The 15,067-nt window shown below is 46.4% G+C and overlaps 1 protein-coding gene across 2 annotated transcripts in view; it reads left to right on the forward strand.

The window, feature by feature from the left end:
* The first annotated feature begins 8,427 nt into the window (after positions 1 to 8,427).
* EDA (ectodysplasin A) overlaps positions 8,428 to 15,067 on the forward strand; it is a 284,456-nt gene continuing 277,816 nt past the window's right edge. For both annotated transcript variants that reach the window (XM_090264402.1, XM_090264403.1), the window contains exon 1: positions 8,428 to 8,987. In XM_090264402.1, the coding sequence (XP_090120528.1) occupies positions 8,592 to 8,987 (396 nt within the window). In that variant the 5' untranslated portion in view covers positions 8,428 to 8,591. The remainder of the gene's footprint in view (positions 8,988 to 15,067) is intronic.

Below are 15,067 nucleotides of genomic sequence, written 5' to 3' on the forward strand. Positions count from 1 at the left end.
TCTCTCCTTCTCTTTCTCCCTCTCTTCCCTTCTCTCTAAAAATAAATAAATAAAATCTTTATAAGAAGTAAAAGCAGAGTTTTTACTTTTCAAAAATAGTGTTCTAATTGTAGATTGTATTAAATCCTGTTTTGTCAACTGTTGTATCCCCAGCACTCAGAATGGTGCCTGGCACATATCAGGAACTCTATGAATATTTGTTGAATGGATGTGATACTTAAATCACCCAAAGCTGCCCTGGCCTAGGTGCCTCAGTTTGTTGGAGCATCATCCCATACACCAGAAAGCTGGGGATTCAATTCCCAGTCAGGGCACATGCCTAGGTTGCGGGTTCTATCCCTGGTCAGCCATGTATGGGAGGCAATCAGTCCATGTCTATGTCTCCCCCCCTCCCTTCCTCTCTCTCTAAAGTCAATAAACAGATTTTTTTTAATTCCCCAAAGCCAATAGTATTCCCTCAATATAATCTAGTGGGATGCTGTATTCAGGTAACGGGAGCTAGTTTTAGAAAATTAGTATAACTCTATAGAGTTTTCCAAGTTCTGTCTCAAGTTGCTTTTCTGAGAGCCAAGATTGGATCCCGAAAGTCCCCAGGCTCAGGTCCTTCAATTTGTTCCCTAATTCTCACCAGGAAATGCTTATGTGCTAACAGTCAATAAACTATTTTGCTAGATCAAATGGAAAACATAAGTATGATGAACAAATAGGAGTTTAGTCAGAAGAAATAACCCTAGGCCAAGAGTCATGTACCCTGACTGTGTGACCTTGGATAAGTCATTCTACCACTCTGGGAGTCAGTTTCCTCCCCTGTTCAATAAAGGTGAATAGCCACGCTATGTACCACACATAGTGTTTGGAGAATATGAGAACCTGTGAAGACACTCACTGCCAAAGATCCTCTTAAAGCTCTACTCTGCCCCAAACTGCATGTGCCATTTCACTTTGGGCTTCATGTGACACAGAGCAATGGCTCTGTTTCTAGGCTACTTGGTGGCCTGAGTGGCGAGGCTGACAACATTGCAGGGGAATGATGCAAATGACGTGCTGAAAGCAACAAGGTTCTCTATTTTTGAATGAAAAATTCCTCTCAGGAAGTGAGAGCCTTTCCATATGCTCAGCTACCCGTGAGTAGCCAAAGACTTTATTGCAAAAGTGAATATTCAATGTTAATGTTGTGCCATTTCGCTCCCTTACAGCAAGAAGAATTTTTATTTCCTTATTATTGCTTCATGGACTTCTGAAACATTTCTCTGCCAGCCATCAAACGCAGACCCCTTCTGCCTTCAAAAGCCTGCTTAAAAATTAATCACTGGCCCTGACTGGTGTAGTTCACTGGGTTGGGTGTCATCCTGCAAACCAAAAGGTCGCTGTTTTGATTCCTGGTCAGTGTACATGCCTGGGTTGCAGGCCAGATCTGCAGTTGGGGGTGTGCAAGAAACAACCAATCAGGCAACCCGATCAACGTTTCTCTTGCACATCGATGTCTCTCTCCCTCTCTTTCTCCCTCCCTTCCCCTCACTATAAAAATAAATAAATAACCATGACTGGTGTGGCTCAGTGTATTGAGTCCTGGCCTGAGAACGGACAGGTCACTGGTTCAATTCCCAGACAGGGCACATGCCTGGATTGCAGGCCAGGTCCCCAGTTGGGGGTGTGTGAGAGGCAAACCAATCAATGTTTCTCTCACAAATTGATGTTTCACTCCCTCTTTTTCTCCCTCCCTTCCCCTCTCTCTAAAAGTAAATAAATAAATAAATAAAATCCTAAAAATTCCATCACTGCAGTCTTGAATCCATTAACAAAGATTTGCTAAGCACCTACTTGAGGTAGGCCCTGTGGGGGGCTAAGACAGGCGCCCCCACCCCCCAGCCCCCACCCCCGCTCCTTTGAAGAGCATTGGCTATAATCTGGCGGAAGTGAGACCCTCGCACAGAGTGAGCAGGTGATTAGCAACTGTGAGCCCCACATACCAGGAGCCAGAGGACTTGTGTAGGCAGAGTGTTTTGGCGCAGAATGTGTGGGCAGGCAGGGTCAGGAGAACAACCTAGAGCTGGGCCTTGAAGAGTGTGCTGATTTTAAACAGGCAAAGGGAAAGGGGATGGGGAAGGGGAAGGGGAAAGGGGAAGGAGAGTCATGCCAGCAAAAGACGAAGAGGCAGGAATGCAGACGTTTGTTCTGGACAATGAGAGCTGCAGTTGGGCAGAGGCAGAATTTCGTCGCGGCCTAGCAACAAGCACAGCTGAAATGGTTTGGGGCCAGATTGGACGGCCTTGGACGTCAGGCTAAGGAGTTAGGTCACTGGTCTGTATTCAATCGGAAGTCATTAGGGTTACTGTACAGAAGAATGGCCTGATGTGACCCAGATTTAAGCACTTTCATCTAATCATAGTATGCACAGTGGCCTTAGAGTTGGGACAAAAAGGTGGTGGCGGCGGCAGCCAGGCTGGTGGGAGAAGAAATCTGACTTTCAGCTGCCACTCCAGAAATCTCACAGTCTCCGTGTGTCTAGTTCTATGAAGCTGACTTTTGGATCTATGTGTCAGTAGCTGAGAAGGTTGAGAAGAGGGTATGGACTTTTTGAGCCCGTCAAACTTGGATTCAAATTTCAACTCCACCACTTTGTTACAGTGTGAATTTGGGACAGTCATCCAACCTCTCTGGTAAACGCCTTCATTGTTCTCATCTATGAAGGGTTCATCATGCTGAACTCACACAGAAGTTAATGAGCAAGTGGACACATAGGAGATAAATGTTCATCCAGTGTTTCTTTCCTATCTTGTCCCCTCCTCTGGTTAGCTGTGTGTCCCTTTGGCATGTCTTTCTCTGGGCCACGTAAACTGAGAGGGACATTCCTTCTGCTTTACGATGCTGGGACGAAAGTCCTTGCCTAGCCAGTTACTCATCTGGCCGGTCCTCCTTTTTCCTTCCTCTTACTCTACTAGGGGAGGAATTCAGTCATTCTAGCCAAAATATTTATTGAGAGGCTATTATGCATCAGGTACTGTTCCTGGTCTGGTAGGTAAAACGGTGGTCCAAAAGCGGACAAAATGCTCTGCCTTCATGGAACTGATATTCTATTTCTGGTTATAGGGGAATTACACAATAACACGAACCCATATACAATGTGTCAGGTGGTGAAGAGTGCTAAGAAGAAAAGCGGAGCAAAGGAAGGGGACCAAGAGTGATGGGATATTGGTCAGCAAAAGGTTCTTGGGTAAGGTGACATCTGAGAAGAGACTTGAAAGAATTAAGAGAGAAACCCTGTATTTGGGAGAATAGCATTTCAGGCAAAAGGAAATACAAGTCAAAAGGCTTGCTTGGGAACATGCTTCACAAGTTCAAGGAACGGCAAAGAGGTCAATGTGTCTGGAGCAGAGTGCGAGAACAGCAGCCGCAGAGGAGCCCAGGTGGCAGCTGCAGATCCCATCATGCAGGGCCTGTGGGCCAAGGTAACGCTCTGAGGGACATGAGGAAGCCCTGGAGGATTTGGAGGTGAGAGCTAGGCTCTGACATAACATGTGAACAGAATACCTCTGGATACAGGGTAGGGAATACCTGTAGCGTCACAAGGACAAAGCAAAGAGTATGGAGACCTGGGAGAAGGGAAAATTAGTGACCCAGTGGGAGCAAGGGGGCTTGGACTAGCTGGTGACAGGGAGACGGTAAGAGGTCATCAGGAACGGGGTCTATTGCAAGGGCAGAGCTGACAGCGTTCGCTGACAGACTGGATGCGGGGGGTTCAAAAGAGAGGACTCGAGGATGACCCCAACGCTGCTGTCTTGAGCAAAGGGAGGATGAGCTTGCCATTCGCCGAGAAGCAGAAGACCGAGGGCTGAGCACGTTTTGGGGAGAAGAGCTTTGGTGTCGGTCATGTTGAGTTTAAGATGCCCATTAGACGTGCATGTAGAAATGCAGAGGAGGAAGGTCGATAGAGGGGTCAACAGGCCAGGAGACGGTGACGGAACACAAGGGTTTTATCTCAAACTAAGAATGTGACAAAAGCCCTGACTGGTGCGGCTCAGTGGATTGGGTGTCATCGCTCTGCAAACCCAGAGGATGCCGGTTCAATTCCTGATCAGGGCACACGCCTGGGTTGTGGGGGTGCGCGAGAGGCAACCCATGGATGTCTCTCTCCCTCTGTTTCTCCCTCGCAACCCCTCTCTCCAAAAATAAATATTACCTTATAAAAAGTAAATAAAATACAATCTTTAAAAAGCATCTACTCTTAAAGAAAAAGGGCAGAGGGCAGGCATTTGGTCCGGGCAAAGTGTGCGCATGCTTTTCCACGCTTCCGTCATGTTTCCGAATACTGTGACGTGCTCTGCCTCTCCTGTCCCTCTGAGGGAGGTCTCCTAGACGGCAGGGACCGGCACTCCCTGTGCAGGCATTATGTGCCAGGCACGCTGACATAGAGCATCCCCTGGAAGCCCAGCCCCCTCTCAACGCCTGTTCTGTCATCTCTGTTTCGCAGATGAGAAAACCGAGGCTCTGCAAGACGGGCCAGAATCACGTGTCCCGAGTCACGCAGCCGACGAGTGCATATGCGGGAACTAAAACCGGAGCCCGGGCCCTAAGCCCGCGCCCCGCCGGCCTAGCTGTGCTCACCCCCGCGTGGGTCGGGGTTCGCTGTGGCGTCTGCCTCGGCGCGCGGCTCTGTGTGCCAGCCGGGCCGGGAGGGATGGGAAACCGGTCCCCGCCCGACTCCTTGTCGTGCTCCACCAGAGGACGTCAACTCATTTTGAGTGTTTATTATGCAGGTGTTGTCAACTGATATGACTTTCATTTGAGGCCCCGACAAACCAGGTTAGGAGGGGAGCCTGATGCCACAGAAACCCGACGGAGCCCTACACAGCAAGGTCCTTGAATGGCCGGGTTATTTACTTCTCGGAATTGTCTGCAGCTCTGACGCCAGCACAAAGAAGATGATACTTGCGTGACCGCCCTGCGGCTCCATCTCCTCTGTCGTTCCCCAGTGTGTCCGTCAGCTCTGCTCACAGCGGGCGCTTCAGAAGTGGTCCTGCCAGGCATCCCTCGGCCCACGGTCCTTCCCGGCGCTCTGGGCGGGCTAGGTTACCGCCGTCCTAGGCCTCACGCCCCACTCACTGGACAGACAGTACCGGTGCCTACCGCGTGCCAGGCGCCATGCTAGCTACGGGGAGCACCCAAATGGCAAAGGTGTGGTTTTTCTCACCAAGGAGCTCACGGGTTAGTGGGGAGAAAGCATGTGGCCAAAACAGCAAAACAACAATGTGGTTCAGATCTGTTCAGGATGCAGCGAAAGCACCAAGGAAAATCTGTGAAGTGAGTTGAGGGGCCACACCGGAGGGAACACGTGATTTGACTTTTGAAGAATATATCAGGTTTCTGAGGTGAGGGCATTTCTAGCCCAAAAAAACAAAAAGTTTGTGCAAAGACACAGAAATGTGAGAAGTGTCAACAAATTTACTTTGCGGGCGAATGGGTTCCCCGTAGGATGATGGAAGATGAGGATGGAGACGGAGATTATAGGTCATGCTAAGGAGCTGGTATTTTTATATTTTTTCCCTAGGGTAAATGGGGCCAGAAAGGTAAGAAAAATGAGTGACAGGGACAGTAAGAGACTAGAGGAAGGAAGTGGGATGACTGTGTGCAACTTGGTTTGGTTGCTCACATATGTCAAGGGGCATTTGACCAGCTGACTGAAGCTGTATGAGAATGCGGATCCACTGTTAGCAGGTCTTTTGATTTTTTTTTAAAAGATTTTATTTACTTATTTTTAGAGAGAGGGGAAGGAAGGGAAAAAGAGGGAGAGAAACATTGATGTGAGACAGAAACATCGATCAGTTGCTGGTCATACAGACGCTGACCAGCAACCAAACCCACAACCTAGGCATGTGCCCCAGTTGGGAATCGAACCCTCGACGCTTCACTTTGTGGGAGAACGCCCGACCAACTGAGCCACGCCAGTCAGTGTGGTTTTCTGATTTTTTAATAGAGAAGCAGAAAATCCACTTTTTAAAGAAATGTGAACTTTTCTGATTTCTAAAATGCTGGCAATCAACTTTTGTAACTCAAATGTTATCCAACTCTGCACCAGACACACGTCTGTTTGCGGGATGTGGCCCGGAGGGGTCGTTTTCAGACCTGTGCTGTAGGGGATGGGAAAGCATCGAAGCTAAGTGGTAACACTTTTCGAAATAACCATGTACAGCCCTCACTGGAAGGTCCATTCCATCATCTCTACTGCACGTGAAGCCACGCATTGTTCCCCTGGGAGCCCAGGGGAGGTCCCAGGTCAAATGCAACTTCTAGGGCCTTCTGAGGGCGATGGTGCAACCCAGTGTCTCAGGGCAGCTGCGGAAAGCCTGGCAGGGGAACACAGTCAGCTGCACCCAGCAAGGCCCCTGAGCACACTCCCCAGAGGCGACTCTTATTTCTTCCTTTTCACTCCCTGGGAAGGGGAGGCAGGCTCTCTGAACTGTGTATGCGACCGATTCAGCTCGGTCAGTGATGAAACAGATAAAAAGACAATGTGACAGCTGTTCAAGTTCAAACTACTGACTTTACAGTTGGAGAAACAAAGGTCCCCAGAAGCAGAGCGACTTGCTCAGAGTGACCCAGCAAAGCAGTGGCAGGGGCAGCTCTAGGATTCCGAGTCCAGCCTTGTTTCTAACAGCCCTGGGCTGTGATAATGGAGGTAAATCAGCCTGGCAATTCCGGTCAGTCTGTTCCCAGACTGAACAAGCGGCACTTGAGATTAGCTGTTAAATGCACTTTTTAATTTTCTTATCTGCATGATGATGGTATTCTTTGCAAACTTGATATTTCATGGGTAAGGTCAATGGGGGAACATGAAGATGTTTCCAAAGCACCAAGGCTGTTCACAAAGTGTCTGAAGAAAAGTTGGCTGTGGCTGATATATTTAAGGATTTTGATCTCTGTGTTGTCTGGACTGACCTCCCCACCATATGCTTTGTTTCTGTTTTGTTGGGTGTGTTTTTTTTGTTTGTTTTGTACTCCTCCTATTTCTTTCCCCTGTAGCCTAGCAGTCAGGCCTACCTTCTTCAAGTCAATAAAACTGCTAATTATTCATAACATGGTAATGGGAGTGCATAGTGGCCAAGAAGCATCCGGATTTCCTCTGCTATGGTCATTTAGCTCTCTATAATCTCAGATTAGTAACTGCTGTCAATGGAAACTCAACTAATCCTCTCCATCCTGCATTTCAGGGTCTGTTGTTCTGACATTTGCCTTTCTTTCCTTCTTTCTTTCTTTCGTTCTTTCTTTCTTTCTTTCTTTCTTCTTTCTTTCCTCCTTTCTTGTTATGAACCCTTTTCTGATTGGTGCAGCTGTCGAAGATGCTGTAGTCGCAGCAGTGTACATCTGGAGCATTTGGCTGACTTGTTGAACCTTCCCCAGGGACTACTCCAGGGAGAGGAGAGGAGGGGTGGAAAGGCCAGAACAGTTGCCTGCAAATAGAGATGCCAATACTGTCTGGTCATTGCGTAGACCACCCTTGTAAAACGCAACCTCATTCTGGCCCTCAGTTTCCCCATTTGCTCAGTAAAGACAAACGTTCTCCACTCAAAACTCCTGCTGGGGTGGAAGAAGAGAAACTATACTGATTGTGAATTGTCTCATACACCACTTTCTACATTGTAAAGGGATGGACATGTATTTGTCAAATTAATATATCAAGAGATCCTAGGGGCAACAGCAGTTCAGTTCCACCCGGCACAGGTGGGCTTCTTCATCACTTAGACTGAGGCCCCAGATTCACTCCAGGAGTGGGGCTGCCTCCATTCCACCCCATTCTCACTCCCTTTGCTTCCCTGGCTCCTGAATCTCCTTCTTTTTTTGGCGCGCTATTGGATTGCAAACACAGCAGGCATGGTTTCATTCCAAACCCAGAACTGTTTTAATTAGTTTAACGTCTGTTAAACGCTTTGAAGATTGAAAGCAACAGATAAGTACTGGATGATGTTATTAGCAACTGCAGTTAATTGCAAACATTTCTATTAATACTAGTTCCTGCCTCCTTTTGCTTGCTCTACTTTCTAAGGTTCCCAAATTCTTCTCAGCCTCCCCCCTTCTTTCCTCCCCTTCCCCGTACTGGCGCTAATAGGTTAAATTGGGGCGGAGTCCAGGAACGAAAGACAGCAGCAATCACCAACTGGAATGGGGCTAGCGGGAAGAGCTGGGTGGGGCCACCAGGCAGAGGCGAACCCCCACGCCCCCAGGCTCCGCCCTGCGGCTGGAGGCCCGGGGTGGAACGCCAAGGGGCGGGGTCCCCAGGCTTGGCGGGCCGGGTGGTTGGACGCCCGGGCAGCAGTTTGAGGGATGGGGCGGGGTTGGCCTGGGCCTCCTCCCTCATTCCCTGGCGGGCCGAGCCGCCCCTCTCTCCTGCCCCTCCTCCGTCCTTTCCCACCCCTCGGAGTGGAGCTGCACATGCGGCTTCTCCCTGCTCCGTCCCGCCCAGCCTCCGTCGCGCAGGAACGGGTCCCTGCAGACCCCAGCCCATGGCAGGACAGTAGCCGCCTGTCAGGGGTCGTGAACGGCTGAGGCTGACGCTGCGGCTCCCGGGCCTCAGAGGGTGAGCGTCTCCGAAGGCCATGGGCTACCCCGAGGTGGAGCGCAGGGAGCCCCTGCCCGCGGCAGCGCCGCGGGAGCGGGAGAGCCAGAGCTGCGGCTGTCGCGGGGCCCCTGCCCGGGCGGGCGAAGGGAACAGCTGCCGGCTCTTCCTGGGCTTCTTTGGCCTCTCGCTGGCCCTCCACCTGCTGACATTGTGCTGCTACCTAGAGTTGCGCTCCGAGTTGCGGCGGGAACGGGGAGCTGAGTCCCGCCTCGGCGGCCCCGGCACCCCTGCCACCTCTGGCACCCTGAGCAGCCCCGGTGACCTCGACCCCGACGGTCCCATCACCCGCCAGTTTAGGCAGCCGTCACTTCAACAGCAGCCGCTAGAACCTGCAGAAACCACTCTCCCACCAGACTCCCAGGATGGGCACCAGGTGAGTCACTTAGTTGGGACGGGGGCGGCAAAGGCCCCCTCCCCTAAAGGTTAGAGTGCGGGCCCTCCCCCACCGGGCCCGGGACGACTCTGCCACCTCGAGCCAAGTTGGAGGGCAGGAGCAGGGAGGGAGCAGAAGAGCAGAGGAGAGGTTGCCCCGGGGCAGGTTGTCCCCGGTCCCCGCCAGCTCACCCAGACTCCCTCGGGACCCCTGGACTTGGGAGCTCCGGCCTGCGCCCGCCGCCCCCTGCTGCAGGCTGCCTGGGGGAAAGTTGGCTGCGCTCCCGGACGGGCCGCGGCGCGGAGGTGCGGGCGCTGCCCCTCTGGCGGACTAACGGCCGCAGTTTGGTCCTCCTGCTCCCGGGTGAGCTTCTCTGCCCGCGGTGCTTGTTTTTTCGTGTCCAGAACTGATGCCAGCACTAGCAGGCTCTCATTTGGAGCTGGAGCTGTAAACAGCTGTAATAACTGCTCCACACCCGTTGAAACAACTTTTAAACGTACTTTCAGCGCGGGTCCTTGTGCGCTGACCAGAACGTGGGTTTGTTCACACTTACCTACAATTTGAGGCTGATTGTCCTGGGTGTTGTAGTGAAAATCAGCGCCCCTTAGGAATTCTGGTAGAAATATGCCGTCTTGATAGACAACTTCTGAAGAGCAATTTAAAAAATCTATGGAAATAAAACTCACCCTTTGCATGCTGGTTCCGACTCTTTTTGGGGGAGTGGTGTGGAGAGGGTGGGTGTGAAGTGTCTTCCTATTGCTGGCTGAAGAACAGGAATCTGCTGATGGAATAATTAATTACTCAAAAGTAATCTTTCTAGAGCAGTTTTTTTTTTTTTTCTTTTTCAGTCTTTCTGGTGGTTTTGCCCTTGGTAGCAAACTATTAGCTTTCCTGTTTGTTTTCTATTCTTTCTAGCTCTTTATTCAAGTAAGTTTAGTGCACTTAAAATAAGTATCCTCTTGACCTCCAAATTTTGTCTTATGTGAATCTTAAAGAGAAGCATCCAAGAATCCGTTTGAGGTGGTTAAAGACTGATAGTGAATTTGTTCCTCTTGGGACAGAGGGCAGGTTGTGCTAATAATAAGTTCCTTGAGGTCAGGGACCCAGACCTTCTATATATACTACCACATCCAGAGTCATTGCCATACTCTGTAAACATTATTTGTGCTACTTTGACCACTCATTCAGAGGTGGGGTCACATCCATGATAATACTGTAATGTTAGCATGGACACATTTTTCTATGATGTGCATTGTAAAGTTGCCCTGAGCCTTAAATTGTCCTGCTAGCAAAGTCCAATTTATATAACAACTTATCAAATAAGACTATCAGTAGACATGCTTCTCATACTTGAAACTTTAAACACTGTAGCTAAATGATAATTAACTAGGATTCTGGCTCCCTTTATCCACCACCCCCTCTAATGCCCAGTAGAATACCTAGCAGCTGAACATTGATATTATGTGAAAAGATGAAGGAATTGGACTTCTTTGGTTAAATGGTGGCCAAGGCTTTTTGGCATTCAGAGTGGACAGAACCATGTTTATAGGCTGAGGATTAGCAGGACAGCTGGCCTTGAGGACTCCTGTGATGGTGTGGGATTCTCACAGGTCCATAATGGCACTTCGTTGCCTATTCTTTGCATGGCACTTCAAATAGCTCTGTCTACATTTAAAGACAGCTCCCAATCCTCTGTCTTTTATTCTTTCTGTTTTAATGTTTTTGAGCAGAAGAAGCATGCATACTGCCTCCTTATATTTGCTGACATCAACTGCAGTCAGAGTTTTTTTTTTAGAGTTGCCAGTGGCCATGTGAGTCCACTTTGATCCTCTTGGAAAACACATTGGCTCTGAGGGAGGAGTGACTTGTCCAAGGTCATACAACTATGTCCAAGTCAGAATGGAAGTCCGTCTCTTGACTCCCAGTTCAGCGCCCGTTCCCCTATAGCATACCACCTCCTGGAGCCTTTTCAGGGAGAGTGGAGTGGATCTCCACAGTAGAATGTTTCCAAAGTGCATGGCTCAGATCTGCATCACTTTCTTCTACTCCACCTATGTTTTGGCCAAACTAAGTTGAATCATGTATTCCATATTCTTCCTGAACTTCACTTGTAGGAGAATTGGAGCATGCTTTGAAGGAATTTTAGCCCAGGTTCAACTTAAGTTTATCTTGAGGATATTAGTTTTAGTATGAGAGAGAGAGAGAGAGAGAGAGAGAGAGAGAGAGAGAGAGAGAGAGAGAGAGAGAGAGAGAGAGAAAGTTGATTGGCTATTAGAGTTAAATTGAGTTAAATTGATACTGCTACAGTTTGGGTAAAATTTCTAGTGCCCTGGTGCACCCTCTGCTGGCTTTGCAAGGACATTTAATTGCACTATCTGCTGACAGTCAAGATTCTAAGTTGTGCTGACAGATTCTGATTCATAAATAAGGAAGTAAACAGCTTTGTGGGATTTGGCCACGGTAAGGTCATATTTTTATATTTTAGTTTTCCAACACAGACAGTGGCTGTTACAGTAACTCTTAGGTGGAGAGGAAGAAAGATAAAATTAATACACCCTTCCTTCAATGGGCAGAGCATTCAAGTTTTTCACCAGTTATCTGCAAGGAGTGAAGGCAAACTGATGACAATAAATTGCTGGATGATCTCATGAGATCAAATGGGCAGAACAGTCACAGGTACGGCATTTTAAATGGCTGTTCAAACCTATCCATGCTTATGATATGATGGGCTCAATTATGACCCAAGAAAGGGATCTAGACATCACTGAGGACGTATGGTAATCACTGAAGATGTATATATGTCATCTTTCTGTGTAAAAACTTTTAAAACGGGATACCCAAGGAAATTAGGGCAGTCAGGATACACAGAGAGACTGGCAAAGTGGGGCGGGGAGGGGACACAGTTGCTATGATAAAAAGCAAGAGGGCTGCTCGGACCTGGAATTATATTTCTTCTACAGCTGGAGTAGCTGAGTCCCTGTACATTTATTTGGATAGTCAAGATGATCTCAAGAGAAGCACCAGTGTCTGAGTTACCCAATGCACAATATGATTGTCAGTGTGAAAAAAAAAAAATCGCTGTTGATCATTCTGTGAAGTTGGCCCAGTTGTGATAGGTGTCCTCAAAGCCAAGAATATGGTGTGCGTCATAAGGAAGGGTGTTGAAAACAATGACAAAACAAAACCCTTTATCTGTGCCATGTAAAAGACCAAAAGTGGATTTACACCCACAATCATATAGGAAATTCTGGTGGTTGCTCCTTGAGAAAAACCTAACAGTTGCTCAAAGTCCCCAGAAACCCAATTAAATTAATCAAAAGGATGGAGGGGCTTTCTAATTTTTTTTCCAGTCTAGAGAGAGAAAGATTGAGGGAGGAATATAATCAAAGTCTACTAAACCACGAGAGAGATAACTAAGGTTAATATATTGGTGTAATTTAACCATTTAGGTCAATAAATAAGAAGTCTGCTATGAGCCAGAAACTATGTTACATATTAGATATCTTTTAATGCCTGAAAGATTATTTGGAGGAGGAGGCAAATAAGAGTAGGATCTCATTCAAATGATTGCCCCAAGAGATCATCTAAACTGAAACTCTTAAGATTTGAGAAGTATTTAGAGAAGTATGTATGGGTAGTTTAATAAGGGTTTATTCGGGACTGCTGGGGATATTTGGAACATGTTCATAATTACTTGAGGTGATATTACAGAAGTCAAATTTAACTTTTCGCAGAACACCTTTTGGTTTAACTAGATAGAACATTAGTTATCTAGATTTGACATTATTTATTAATGTTGGTTGATCAAGAAAATAAGAATCATTAAATCCAAGAAATTGTTTTAGGGGAGTGGGATCCAGGTAGAATAGTTTTCTGTAGATTTAAATCCAGAATTTTCAGTGTGACGTTCAAAGCTTTTGACTAACTGCTCCATTATACCTATCTCATTTTCTTTCTCAGTAACTCTACTCTTGCAACCCATCCACCATATCCTGTCCGGGGATCATTCTGCAGCTGTTACAACTGTTGTTTTGTTTAATAAACCTGTGTCTTACAGGAACAGAAGCATAGGTATGGGGATCATCTGGAGGGTTATCAGCTGGGAGGGGGAAGGGGGAGAATGGGGGAAATGGTGCAGGGATTAAGAAGCATAATTGGTTGGTACAAAATAGACAGGGGGAAGTTAAGAATAATATAGGAAAGGGTGAAGCCAAAGAACTTACATGCATGATCCCGGGACATTAACTAGGGGGGGGGGGTGTTGCTGGAGGGAAGGGTGGTACAGGCAGAGGGGGGCAAAGGGGGAAAACTGGGACAGCTGTAATAGCATAATCAATAAACTATATTAAAAAAAGACCAAAAAAATTTTAAAAACATAAATAAATAAACCTGTATCTTGCCCTGGCTGGTGGCTCAGTTGGTTGGAGCATCATCCCATACACTAAAAGGTAGCAGGTTCTCTTCTGGGTCAGGGTATATACCTAGGTTGTGGGTTCAGTCCCTGGTTGGGGTGCTTACAGGGGAAGTGACCTATCAATGTTTCTCTCTCTCTCTCACTCTCCCTTCCTCCCTCTCTAAAATCAATAAACATGTCCTCAACTGAGGATTAAATAAATCAATAAATCTTGTGTCTTTATACTAGAACTCCTCAGAAATCTGCCTTCTTTTTTGTCTTTTTCCACAACACCTGACATAGTAGTTGTTATAGTTAGAATACTTACATACTTGTTGAGTTGAATGTTATTTTGGGTCTTTGGAGATGTTTATGTAAAACCAAAACATTTTCTTTTTGTATAACATAACTGTTTTCCTCAAGTCTTGCTAACTCTAAATAGTCAGCTATGCTTAGGTAAATAGTTCCATTGGCATGTTTCACTGCTTTCTAGAATCATTAGAAGGCAAAATGGAGCCCTGACCCGTGTGGCTCAGTGGGTTGGGTGTCGTACTGCAAACCGAAAGGTCGCAGGTTCAATTCCTGGCCAGGGCACATGCCTGGATTGAGGGCCAGGCGCCTGTTTACAGGGCATGAGAGAGACTACCAATAAATGTTTCTCTCACATCGATGTTTCTCTGCCTCTCTCTCCCTCCCTTCTCTCCTCTCTAAAATAAAGAAATAAAATATTTTTTAAAAAAAGCTGAAATGGAGAGGAGCCCTAACCATATTACCTCTAAGATGGTGTAAAAAGCATTTTGTCATGTATAATTTGATGTTTTGTTTGCTTTCAGTTTTCATTTCTCTCTTTCTCTTTTAGATCTTGTGAAAAATAATATGTAATTTATCTGTAACTACCTTCTAGAGAAGATCTTTATACTAAAGATCTTTTGAATCCATGTAATCCCCAAGAACATTCTCAAGAGAAGCCGCTTGCCTTGCCTGCAGGGTGGCCCTCATAGAGTACCATCTTTGCCCTACTGTACAAATACTCATTACTTAGCTCCTCATTTGTTTTCTTTCTTTTTTTAAAATTATTTTCTATTGGAGAATAACATGCACACAGACAAGGTCATAAATCATAATTGTACATATAACTTGATGAATTTTTATAAAGTGAACATACTGATGTTAGCAGAACCTAGGTCAATTATATCACAACCCTCACGTTATGCTCCATCCCTATTTCTATACTGTTCACCTTCTCCAAAGTTAATGACTGTTCTGACTTGTAACATCATAGATGAGTTTTACCCATTTTGGATTGATATAAAAAAATCAAACAGTATGTGTTTTGGGGGTCTTTTTTTTAAAATCCCAACACTATGTTTGTGATATCCATCATGTTGTTGCATGCAGTTGTAGTTTTTCATTTGTATTTTTATATGTTATTCACTTATTTGAATATACCACAGTTTATTTATTCATTCTACTGATAATGAATAGTTGGATTATTTCTTCATGGGGTTATGATAAATACTGATGCTATGAATATTATCATAGGTTTTTTTGAATATATGTACTTGAATTTCTATTGAGTATATACCTAGTATTGGAATTTCTGGGTCATAGGGAATGCATATTTCCAAATTTATTGATGATAGATTTTATAAGTGATTGTACCACTTTACATTTCCACCAGCAATGT

The sequence above is a fragment of the Furipterus horrens genome, unplaced genomic scaffold (assembly GCF_987537825.1).
Source record: "Furipterus horrens unplaced genomic scaffold, mFurHor1.1.pri manual_scaffold_17, whole genome shotgun sequence".
Taxonomy (NCBI): Eukaryota; Metazoa; Chordata; class Mammalia; order Chiroptera; family Furipteridae; genus Furipterus; species Furipterus horrens.